Here is a 13286-nt window from a genome sequence, read left to right on the forward strand (position 1 = left end):
AGCAGTAGCTAAATCACCTTTGAAAAAGAAGAGCAAAAATGTTATTCTTGCCCAAAGAATGGTAAGGTATACCACACAGCCATGATAATAAAACAGGGGGGAGCCGGTGCGGCCACAGGGAAACAAGCCAATGGAAAAGAAGAACTCAGTGACAGACTTACGCCATTAGGGCAACCTAGTGCACGTTGGAGGTACAACTCAGTGGCGAACAAATGGATTGTTCAATGGGTGCTGTTGAGGAAACTGGTGGACTATGCGGGGAAAAATATAGATGGAAGAACTAGTGTAAAAGTGGATGTAGAACTAGATGTGAAGGAAACTCTAAAGCAAACAGAAAAAAATATAGAGATACATTTTGTGATTTTGGAGTAGGAAGGACTTAAATGAAATTGCCAAAACACAAAGCCCTAAGGGGGAAATATTCAACTGTCTATTTCAAACTGAAAGATTTTTCAGTGATAACCTATGCAAAGTTATCAGAGTAAACAGTGATAGATTGGAAATAGCTATTTGCAACATGAACACCATGAGAAGTGAATCCCTAGCTGTGCAAAACACCACAAGTAAATATCTAGGATACATAGACCAATTCACAAGGGAAAGATAAGAAGCCTAGTTACGGGGCACCTGGCTGGCTCAGTCGGTCGAGCATCCAACTCTTGACTTCAGCTCAGGTCATGATCTCACAGTTTGTGAGATCAAGCCCTGCATCAGGTTCTGCACTGACAACACAGAGCCTGCTTGGGATTCTCTCCCTCTCTCTCGCCCTCCCCTGCATTCTCTCTCTCTCTCTCAAAAGAAATAAATAAAACTCTGAAAAAAAAGAAGCCTAATTAGAAAAGGTCCTATCAAGATAGACTTGTGAGACCTTGGTTTCCTCATTTGCTCATTCAATGAATACTTATTGAGTGGCTATCACATATCAGCACTGTTCCAGGCACTGGGGATAGAGCAGACAACGCTTCCTGCCCTTATGGCATTTAAATACTCCACAATATTCTCTTCCGTTAATAGGAAAAAGACATTAGTTTCTACTAAATGAAATTTCCTTTTAAATGTCAATGGTATCAGTTTGAATTGTGAGGAATTTTTAGGGTGCATTTCTTTTAAATTCATACTTCTGCATGATGATAAATAACTTCCAAGGACACACAGGTTTGACAGGCACAGAAAGCTGACGCTTCACCCGTGTTTGGAGTGTAAAGCCTAGTGTTTGGGTGGACCCAGAATGCCTAAGGCTGAATCATGGCTCTTCCCTATCACCTATGCATAGTATTTGGCAACTTCTCTGAGCTTCAGTGTCTTTATCATAAAATGGAACTAATGGTCAGACTTGCTGTGAAATCGGTAAAGGATTAAATGATATAATATAAAACAGGACAGCATCTGGCACATGATAAAAACTTAATGTTGGCTCTTTTTACTTCTATGTCTTGATTAGGACCTTACGCTTCCAAAAATTGTTATTTTCCTGCACACCGTATTTCAAAATGAGTACGGTAACATCTTCGGGTTATGAATCAGGTAATTCGTTTTCCTTTTAAGTAATGACCAGAAAAGCAAATCATATGCTTTCCCTGCCTCTGTACCCTGGTGGTGTCTGAGGCGTGTCCCATGGGTTAAACATTAATCCTCCTGTGTGACACCTGAACTCAGCATTGCAGGACTGGAGGGGAAGTGAGAGACCGACTCACCAGGCCCAGCCCTGTCCCACACAGGAGGATTCAAAGGCCTGGAGGAGGCAAGTGCCCTGCCCCGAGTTGCCACAGCTAAAACCGTGGTGCTACTTGTGTGGTTATGATTAATTGGTTGTGATTAAAAAAGATTATCATGATTAGGAAATCAAGGTTGTGGTCAGGAAAGAGTCCAGTCATTCAGCTGACTTTGTAAAATGGGATGAACCGGTGACATGAATAATCTCACCTAATTAGAGACCTGGACTCCAAAGACTCGTGGTGATTCCAGGTATGAAGAATTCGCAAGACATCCCGGTTTGCCTGTCATGCTTTGGTGCAGCGGGTGGAGCCAGTCTTCCTCATTAGAATAAGGTAAACAGATTCGACCCAGTTATAAATGGGGGGAAAAAATGTGTGTCCTCTGTCACTGAGGGTTGTAGAGAGCGGTGCCTGGCTGGAGAACTCAGTGCAGCGGAGAAAAGGGGCAGAGCATGAGTTCCAAGTCAAAATCCATTGGGATCATCGGAGTGCCTTTCTCAAAGGGCCAGGTGAGTAAAACACTCGGCTTTGAATAACTGGAATTTATCACAGAGTTTCAGACTTTAGAATTAGGAAAGTGTTCATGTCTGGTTAGTTTAGTTCCCTGGTGCAACTGGGCCTGAAATATATATTTTAAAGTCTTCTTACCCTTTTGCAACATTGTAGAATTATGATCACCATGTCACCTATCCTGGTGGTTCCTAATCTCAGCCACAGCCAGTTCTATTTGAACCTACTAAGTTTTTCTTCTTATTGTTTAAGAGAACATATTTTTATTTGAATGGAAATGGACTATTTTTGTATTATAGCTATTCACTGAGATTTCCATGTTCTTGTGGTTTTGGGTTTTACAGTGCATACATAGAGGGCAAGAGGATTTTAAGAAAACACATTGGTTTAGGGATGTGTTAATGCCTAGAGCCATTTCATAGATTGGCAGCAATTTTCAGACTTCTTGTAATTTGCATAACCTAAATGTTATTGCTTTATGCAACTTTATGACTGATTCACATCATTTGAGGGCTTTAATGCTTCTGTGAAAGTGTTAGTTCATGGGCTGGGCAGAACCCTTTGTGTAGCCCTTTTTGAGGGAGGAAAAAAGAAAGAAAAGAAAATCCAACTGGAAGTTGGCAGTATTGAAAGGACCGATGCATTTATGAAATTCCCTGATTGCCAACACATGCCAGGAACATTTCATTACATGGTCTTCTGCCTGGGCACACTCATTCTGGCAGATAGAATGTGATTATGGACACCTTAGGCTCCAGGATGCATCTGTGCTTAAAGGGGGAAATAAAGAACAAAAACAAAGGCAACCTGACAAAGCGAATTGAAACTCCTAGGGGTGAAACTTTTGTCACTGTTGTTATTTCAAACGGGGTCTTCTTTGTCTCTTTGCCCATGTAGGCCGTACTTCGCTCCTCTTAGTTTTGAACCTGCACTTGGCACTCTGGCATTTTATTGCAGAACAGATTGGGAGAGGTCAGAGGGTAGAGACCCAAACTGCATTTGGACTGTCAGTAAATACGGCAGCACTTCCCTCCTAGTCCTTTAAAGCCCTCTCCCGAATCATGGGGACATTTGGCTGACGGAGAAATGTTTCTTCTAGTGCTGGGGTTAATCGCAAAACCCACAATGTACTCACCTATTCTTGGGACAGGTTTTAACAAAGACAGAATTAAAATAGCTGACTAAAAGGAAGGAAAGGAGGGAGGAAAACAAAAAATTTCAGAAGGAAGGAAGGGAGGCAGAAGGGAGGGAGCGAGGGAGGGAGGTAACAGCCTGAGCATACTCTGGCCCCTGGACCTCGGCAGAGGACCTTATGCTGATAGGGATAGCCCTTCAAAGGGATAGTATTTTGAAATACAGCCTGATGCATTTTCCATTCTTGGTATTTCTTTTTTTTGTTTTTTCCCTACAGCTCTTCCCCTATTAATGGCCCCATGAGAATGAAGCTTACTGTCTCGTGGTAGTAAGGACGCAGAGATATCTTTGCACTAAGCCATAGCATAGAGGGAAATGGTGGCCAGCATATTAGCATCTCTCCTCACCTAAAAGAGGTAGAAGGCTGACAAACAGGCAAAGGAGAGGATTAGAGGATTAGGATGAGGAGAAGGTTGAGTCTGAGAAAAGCCTCCATCCCCTGCCTCACTCCCTCTCAAGGCAGTGAGGGGTGGGGGAGAGGCGATGGCAAAAAATGAGGTATTATATTTATTTTATAGTTAACTGAGGATCAGAGAGGTTTAGTAATTTGCTAAGTTGCTAGCCTTGGCTGTGTGGTTCCAGACAGGATTGTATGATTCAAAGCCTATGCACCTGCCTTGTGTCGATGCCTGTAGAGCCACAGCATACTTCACACTTGTGGGCATTTAGGGATCTGGACCCAGCTTCAGAGTCAGTAGAGTTAACAAAATGATTTCCAAACTGGGCGGATAAACCAAGCAACGAGGAGATACCAATCGTGAGAAGCATTTTGACTCAAACAAATAAAGAATGATGGAAAGAGTCACTCTGGGAAATGTAACCACTGTGTTAGAGCAGATATAGTGTCAACCAAGGCGTCTGTAAGACTTGTTCTAAAGCTTGAAAGGAAAGGGGAAAAGACCAGGGAGTTTTCTCAAGGTGACAATCTGTGAGCACCTAGTAAGTGTCAGCCCTAACTACAACACACAGCGCCGCAAGTGGAAAGAACATTGGACTGAAATCTAATAAGGAGGAAAGACAAAGCAAGCAAGTACAAAACCAGAGGCAAAACTTGAGCCAAGCAGCACTCTATTGAGGTTTAAAGAAAGGGAAATTATATCTGCTTGATGAAGGTTGTGTGTGGGGGGCGGGGGGCGGGGAGGGTAGTCATTCAAGAAGGGAATGGAGAAAAGGAGCAACATGTGTCAGGAACAGGAATTTGACATTGAGGATTTGCTTAGCAGCCAGGGTGAGTCATCTGGAATTAGGTAGAAATATTTGCTTCGTTTGGTGCCATAGCCCCAATCCCAGGGATATAGACACATGAGCCTTTTGGCACATCTCATGGGACAATGCAAAATAACGTTCTGTGTCTAAAAGCCTTGTTGGAAATTAGAATCAGAGAGGTGCATAAGAAAATTGTTTCTTAAGACTTCTATTCTGCCAGGAGTCTAGAGAGGATTTATTGCAAGAAGGAAGTGTGTTCGATTTTCTGATGTAAAAACAAGAGGAGAATTCTTGTCCATGGTGCCTAACCAGGTCAAAACCTGAAATACCGGGCTGGTCTTTGTGGATTCAGCTCCCAAGTGATGACGTTCTGCTGCCTGCTTTCTCCCCAGGAGCTCGCTAACTCACTGCCATGAGGACATGCACGTAGGGCTCTCCTGCCTTGCTTTTTTTTTTCCCTTATGCTTTTACCCAAGTTTTCCCCTGGGTTTGCAGTATTTTTCCATCCCACCATCCATTTTCCTGAAAACCTACTTGTGTTGCAAGACTCTGCTGAAATGTCACCTACTGCATGTAGCCTTACCTGACACATGCTCTGTCCCCAGCTGAGCTAGGAGCAGCCTGTTTTTGTCGTTAAAGCATCTTGTATCTGCATTGAAGTAACTCTCCTAGTACCGTAATTGGGGTTCAATATATGAATTCCATATTAGCTTATGAGTTACCCCAAGAAAGAAGCCCTCTCTTTTTCATGATTTTCTATCAGAGTGCTTTCGCACAAAATACGTGCTCACCTTGTTGATAACATGGTGTCTGTCATGGGGAGAGGCGATGCAAGTTCTGGAATCCAAAGAACTTGGATGTGAAATAAGGCTCTGCCACTTGTTAGCTGTGTGCCCATAGGAGAACTCTATAACCTCTCTGATTCTAGATCCTCATTTTTAACATAGGACTAATTCAGTCTGCCTTGCTGTGATGACTAAATGAGATGGTGTAAATTCCCAGCTCTGTAGGAACTCAACTGATTAAATAATGAGAAGAGTTTCTATTGTGGGCAGCTGATCACATCTGAATTATTTTATTGTTTAATTGTTCAGCCACAAGGAGGCGTGGAAGAAGGCCCTACAGTATTGAGAAAGGCTGGCCTGCTTGAGAAACTTAAAGAACAAGGTAATTTTTCCATTGAAAGACGATCAGCCTGGGGTACCTGGGTGGCTTAGCTGGTTAAGTGCTGACTCTTGATTTCGCTCAGGTCATGATCCCAGAGTCATGGGATCAAGACCCGAGCTGGGCTCCACGCTGAGTGTGCCACCTGCTTACGATTCTCTCTTTCTCCCTCTACCCCCTCCCCAACTTGTGTGCTCATGTGCTCTCAAAAAAAAAAAAAAAAAAAAAAAAAAGGTAGAGGCTCCTGCTGGAATGGGGTATATCTGGAATGACATTTATCGCACAGAATTGCAGCACTAGTGATAACTTTAGAAGTACAATCATATATATATATATCATACACATATATATATATGTGTGTGTGTGTGTGTGTATGTGTGTATATATATATATATATATATATGGCAGTGTGTGGAGAAAATGCTCAGTAAGTATTGTTGGATGAATGTCTTCACTCAGGTATTTTGTCTTTCCAGCCAAACTTTTTACTGTATAAGAATCTGTGTGCAAGAACTGGGGTTGGGTGGGTGGTAAGGGAGGTGGGGGATTTGCAAATGAAAAGTAAGGGGCAGCAGGAAGTACAATGCTAGCAAGAGGACCCCTGTTTGTAAAAGGAAGTAAATGATGATGTCGAGGATGATGATGATGACGATAGCACCTGGTGTTTGCATAGTGTGTATGTGCGTATACACGTACATATACATTCACATACACATACGTGAGCAGACAAAGGAAAAAATGATATAGAATTTAAAAGTACAGGCTAAAGCAGATGTTGTCTTTGCATATAACATCCTGATGAAGTATCGGAGAGGACACAGGGCAACTGGAACCCTCCCGTTTCCAGTGGGAATGTATAATGATAGAGCCACTTTGGAAAGCGGTTTGGCAGTTTCTCCAAAAAACATACATTTGCCTTTTCACCCATCAAATCTACTCCTAGGTATTTATCCAAGAGAAGTGAAAACACATCCCCACAAAGACTTGCACTTGAATGTTTCTAGCAGCATTATTTATATAGCCAAAAAAAAAAAAAACAAAAACAAAAAACAAAATGCCCATCAACTGGTGAATGGATAAATGACAAGTAGTACATCTGTACTATAAGATAGTACCCAACAATAAAAAGGAACAGACCACTGACACAAGCAAGGACATGGATGAACTTCAAAGACAACATGCTAAGTGAAAGAGACCAGACGCAAAAGACTACCTACTGTATGACCGCTTTTACGTGAAATTCTAGAAAAGACAAAAGCACAGCAACAGCAAGATGATCAGCAGGGGGGCCTACCTTGGGGTGGGCGCAGGGCATGACTGCAAAGGGGCATGGGGGAGTTTGGGGGGCATAGGGGAAGTGTTCTAAATCTTGATTATGGTGCTGGTTACAAGACTATAGATTTCTAGAACTCGTTGACCTGTACACTTAAAATGAGTGAATTTTAGTAAATGATAAATAAGAATTAATTAAATAAGAATAAAATAGTAAATAAGAATTAATTAAATAAGAATAAAATAGTAAATAAGAATTACACCTCATGAAGCTGAAAAAAGGAGGGAGCTAGAGAACAGAAATGTTGGGTAAATGGACTGGACTAGTGTCTCAGTAAACAAGCATCATTTGGTCAGATTTTATATCAAGTTAAATCTCTTAAAGGTGTTACTGAATCATGGATATGCGCAAGCATAAAATAAATACAATATACAATGACTAGTTAGATCAGAACACTGAACTGGTCCCATGTCGGTTTTACATGAAGCTCTCTGTACCTTGAAGCTTAAGGCAAGGCTTTCTAGCAAATGCACCCATGTCCTTAGGAACTTTGGGTTACCTGCAATTTCTCCCTATTATAAAAGTATAATAATAAAGCCTTTATTTCCTGAGTTCACTGAAGTGTTAGGCTCATTGCTGATAATATACTTATTGAATTTTGATACCATTACTGAGGCAGATCCAATGCACAGAGGACAGAGCTGAGCTACTTCAGCAAGTGACAGATTGGATTGAAACCAAGGACTGTTAATTACAGAGTCAGGAAACTTAGAAAATACTAGTGTATTTCCTTCTGGGCATAAATGCACACACACACACACACACACACATATTCTTCTAAAAAAACTATTTTTTATTATAAATACAAGACACACTTATTGCAAAGGTGGAAAGAACATAGGCAGAGAGAGGGCCACACAGAGATCAAGAGAGCGAAGCCACTCGTTAAGCCCAAACCAGAAGATTATCGCTGTCATACTTTAGTGTCCAACCTAACTGGATTGATTCCACAAGTATTGACCGAGACCCCGGTGTACAGCTGAGAGGATGACGTCAGGCAAAAGTAGACATGGATTCTTCTGCCTTTGCAACTTTTGCAGTCCTTCCAGATGCTTTCTTTGCTTAAAAAAGTGCACTGTTTTGTAAATTTGGAATCATCGTACACAGACTGTCTTTTTTTATGTAGTAACCTGAAACTTTTGGTGTTAATTATAGGGTGTGATGTGAAAGATTACGGGGACCTGCCCTTTGTTGACGTCCCTAATGATCCTCCCTTTGAAATTGTGAAGAATCCAAGGTCTGTGGGAAAAGCGAATGAGCAGCTGGCTGGTGTGGTGGCAGAGGTGAAGAAGAATGGAAGGACCAGCCTGGTGCTGGGCGGAGATCACAGGTCTTGTTTAATGCTTTTCTCCATGAAGTCTGGCACAAATGGCATGAGGGAGGATGACCAAAACCATGAGGAGAGAGAAAATATGAAAGGGAAAGCACTGATCAATACTTTATACCAAATTTTCTGCCTTTTTTCCTTTTAATTGCATTGGTTGCTACTTTCTTTTGGAAACACAGACTCCCCTCTATTTGAAGTCTTGCATTATCTTTATTACAGCAGAAAATACATGACATGAATGGATTTCTGTAAACAATTCCACACAAACTTACATTCCGAAATAAATAAGCATGAGGAAGTCACAGCCAGCTCATTGTACTTGATACAATAATAGGGTAATAGGAACAACTTATTAAAGTCAATATTTAAAGTCTATGCTGCCCATTATAAAGGTAATATTTTCAAATTCTTGAAACATACACACACGTAAATAAGATTGTAGTAATTTTAGCTTCCTAACAACCATTTCAAATGAAACTGAAATTCTGGCATATTTCTTTCCTGCCGTACTGTTTTTATTGTACCTGATTTTGTTTACCAAGTGCGTGTGTTATCCTATATGTTATTCTTAACCTAAAGCACAGATTTCCTTATGTTACTTCATGATATAGATAGGCATAATTTTTATTGTCCATTATTTTTCATCAAGGTATTAAAAATCACTATACATATCCATATTGTCAGATACTCAGGTAATTTTCAAATTTTCACAATTATAAATGTGGCAAAAATATTTTTGTGCATCAACCTTCTTAATGTATCCAGCGACCTTGAGGGTAGACGTTATCAGAAGTCTGATCAGGTCAGAAAGTACAACATTACAATCACTCTTGATGTAAGAGTCAATCACCTCAGCTCCTTGGTTTCCCCTAAAACTCAGCTGAGAAACTGGGGTTCACTTTCTTTTTAAGTGGAAACATTTGTAAGTGGAAATTTTAAGAGTGGCAAATAGCCTCAAGACAAGAAATCTGAAGGGAAAACAAACATCAAGCTGAGTAATCAATACTCAAACTTCAAGCAGAGGATCTGAGTGTTGAACAGTGAGTAAGCACCCAGGATATCCTGGCTGAAATGAATACAAGGATTTCTGAGTGATACTCTCCCATTGTAAAATAATTGGATTTTAGGAAAAATGGAAGGATTCTGTGGTAATTCACTTGAGAGAATGAAGTATTTACTGAGAGAATCGAGAGTACAGAAAATCAGCCTGATACAATATTGAGAATTAAATAGTGTCTCATGCTAAGGGATTCATGTGGTTAGTGTTTTATACAGATTTTTTTGCTTAAAATAATAATTTGCAATTTTATTAGAAGGTGGTTTCCAAAAAACAAAAAAATCACAAGTTTTTTAGCAAGGCCATTGATGCAAACATAACTTGCTAGCAATTAACATAAGCTATGATTTCTCTTTTAATTGGCAGCTCTAATTAAAAATCTGTCAGAAATAGCAGCCATTTTGACTTAAAGGAAAACCAAGTGAGAGCACTGAGTTAATAATATGATGGATGTCATAAACTGCAAAGCTGATGTTTACACAAACTTTTTTTTTTCCTGTGTAGTATGGCGATTGGAAGCATCTCTGGCCATGCCAGGGTCCACCCAGATCTCTGCGTCATTTGGGTGGATGCTCACACTGATATCAACACTCCATTGACAACCACAAGTGGGAACTTGCACGGACAACCTGTGTCTTTCCTCCTGAAGGAACTAAAAGGAAAGGTAAAAGGCTGGTTGGTATTCTATTACAGAACAATCATCGCTTTAGCAGAAGTTCAGGAGATAGAAAGGAAAGAAGAACCCTGTGCCATCTTATTTGTGGTGTGATCTCAATCCATTTTGTCAGCAGTCAATAAGCAAAGGGGGTAGTGGATAAGAGTAGTGAGGCTCTGTGCCTCTGCTGTACATGGTAGTTTGCAAACTGACCTTACAAATATCTTCCCTTTTGATTTTTAAACTACCCTTTTTTGTAGGTGGGGCAGAAAGTGATCCTTTATATAAGCAAGTTAGCAGAGGTTCAGAGGTTATAACTTGCTCAAGATCACATGCCAAGTACATGGCAAGGCAAGGGCCAAAACTGGTCTCCGACAACCTACGTCTTCCTACTGCATGCCACACAGCCTCTCATTCTTACCGAGTGTCCCCTCCATGTCATGGGAATTTTCAAAAGTGTTTTAAAATGTGTATTACAATGGCTTATTATTTAACATCTTTACTGTGAGAAGTTCATATCTACATCGCAAGAGGAAGAACTACCTCCTGTTCCCTAGAAACTTCTTTTCTAACACATATGACATTCCAGATTTAACACTGTGGTTCATAATTTTCATTGATATTCTGTAGCATATCAATAAAACAATTTTTATTGATATAGTTTTAGTATGTTGGTCTTTATGATGATCCTTGGGGATGCAAATCCCCTTGTTAAAGGCTCAGAACTGATGACCAAGTGATAGGTTTATAAACTTACATGGGAACAGCCATCCCTGGCTCTGGGACATCTGGAAAGCAACCAAAGGGTTGCCTGAAAATTCCCCCAGTCTCTCTAAACCATCCTCTGGGATTAAGTCCTTACTGATGAGAGAAAGAAGGAAGCTACAAAAGTAATGAAAGCACACTGATTTCTTTATGGCAGAGTTTTGGGAAAACAGGGTCCAGTGGAATGGGGCACAGAGCAGGTAAATGCTGACAAATGATTCAGGTCAGGTCTGGGCCACAGGGTGAGGGTGGGTAAGCAAATCTAGAGTGCCACAAGGGGAGGCAGGCATTCTCTTCTGAATTTTGTGCTGTCTTTAATGATTTCCTCGAAACTCGTGTTCTAAATGTAAGATATACGCAGTCCAATAAGTGCACTTTACTTCTAAGGTAAGATCTGCTCAAGAATCATACATGTTAACCAAATGGAAACATTGCAATTTTAGATCCCTGATGTACCAGGATTCTCGTGGGTGACTCCCTGCATATCCGCCAAAGATATTGTGTATATTGGCCTGAGAGACGTGGACCCTGGGGAACAGTAAGTTTAATTCCTTGATGCGATTTACCTTCGCTTTCTCCCTTTTGCATGCATGCTGGTCAAACCTGTGACACAAAAATTGTTTTAAGTACCAAGCATTATATCGATATCTATATATCCATATAAGTATTTATGTATATAACTCAGGTGAATTTTATATTGGCTTGCTGTTAAAAATACATTGATATATACATATAGGTCACAGAACTCAAATATTTTATGTATCATACCACAACGATCTTTTCTTTAAAAGGAAACAGTAGTGCATAGAACTAGACTCTTTATTAATTGTAGGTTATATTAATATTTCCTCTTTCATAGCTATATTTTGAAAACTCTGGGTATTAAGTATTTTTCAATGACTGAAGTGGATAAACTGGGCATTGGCAAGGTGATGGAAGAAGCACTCAGCTACCTACTAGGAAGGTATGATCCTTGTAAATATTATTAAAAAGACTTACTACTGATGTTAATAGATGTTAAGTTATTAATAAGGACTCTATATAAAATCATAGAACTTCACTGGATTGTTACTTTTGATGAAACAAGGTAAGAACTGTATTTCTGTACTACATATTAAACCACTAACTTTAAACTGAGTTTCCTGGGGTGCCTTGGGTGGCTCAGTTGGTTAAGCGTCCGACTTCAGCTCAGGTTACGGTCTCACGGTTCATAGTTTGAGCCCCACATCGGGCTCTGTGCTGACAGCTCAGAGCCTGGAGCCTGCTTCAGATTCTGTGACTCCCTCTCTCTCTCTGCCCCTCCCCCACTCACACTCTGTCTCTCTCTCTCTCAAAAAATAAGTAAACATTAAAAAATTAAAAAAAAATATTAAGCTGAGTGTCCTTCCCACCTCTTAAAAGAAAGAAAAGGCCAATTCATTTGAGCTTCGATGTTGATGGACTGGACCCATCCTTCACACCAGCTACTGGCACACCAGTCCCGGGAGGTCTGACTTACAGAGAAGGTCTCTACATTACAGAAGAAATTTACAAAACAGGTAGGTAAAAACTGGGGTGAATAAAGAAGCAAGTGTACACATGGCCAATATAGATTTATACCCCCTGATCTCAAAGTCAAGGCCCATTGGACATTTCCAGAATGCCCATCTCATGATGCAATCCCCACCTCTTTACACTCCTGGATAATATTTCAAGTCAGGTTATGAACTAAAAACGTCAACTATTTAACAAATTACATTATTTTCATTTGTTATTACAGGGCTACTCTCAGGATTAGATATAATGGAAGTGAACCCATCTCTGGGGAAGACACCGGAAGAAGTAACTCGAACAGTGAACACAGCAGTAACAGTAACCTTGGCTTGCTTTGGAGTTGCTCGGGAGGGTAATCATAAGCCCATTGACTACCTTAACCCACCTAAGTAAATGTGGACATGCCATGTAAAAATCTCATAGCTAATGTCATAATTCGCCAATCTAATAACTTACTTAAGCTTACAGCTATTGCCCCAATGATTTGATCTTCCCAAAAAATCTTCTGCCTTGGTAATTATTATTAAAATTAGTATAAACTATCAATTCCCTCTGGTATGAAATTCAAGACTTGGACATTCTAACTTCTGTGAAACTGAAAAGTTTGTATTTCTCATTTTGGCAAAAGACATCCTTAGAGAAGGATACGTTAACTTCCAAATAAAATTTGCTGGCCTTTAAAACAAACACACACCTGTTTAAGCCCACACATGTAGAATGGGACTCCTGATGTCAGCAGATTAAGCTTACCCCACCTGAAAGGGATCATATTCTTATGTTGTTCAAAAGATGTGATTTTTATAATAAACTCTCTATATTAAGGTTCT

At 40.3% G+C, this 13286-nt stretch overlaps 1 protein-coding gene across 1 annotated transcript; it reads left to right on the forward strand.

Annotated features, from left to right (window-relative positions):
• Window positions 1–2079: 2079 nt before the first annotated feature.
• ARG1 (arginase 1) lies at window positions 2080–13201 on the forward strand. The gene is made up of 8 exons (XM_049654381.1): window positions 2080–2224; window positions 5720–5792; window positions 8278–8452; window positions 10011–10170; window positions 11370–11464; window positions 11786–11890; window positions 12328–12464; window positions 12686–13201. Exons 1-8 carry the CDS (start codon window positions 2168–2170, stop codon window positions 12850–12852), a joined length of 969 nt encoding a protein of 322 aa, XP_049510338.1. The 5' UTR covers window positions 2080–2167; the 3' UTR covers window positions 12853–13201.
• Window positions 13202–13286: the final 85 nt, after the last annotated feature.

Source organism: Panthera uncia (genome assembly GCF_023721935.1).
Source record: "Panthera uncia isolate 11264 chromosome B2 unlocalized genomic scaffold, Puncia_PCG_1.0 HiC_scaffold_24, whole genome shotgun sequence".
In the NCBI taxonomy this organism is placed as follows: domain Eukaryota; kingdom Metazoa; phylum Chordata; class Mammalia; order Carnivora; family Felidae; genus Panthera; species Panthera uncia.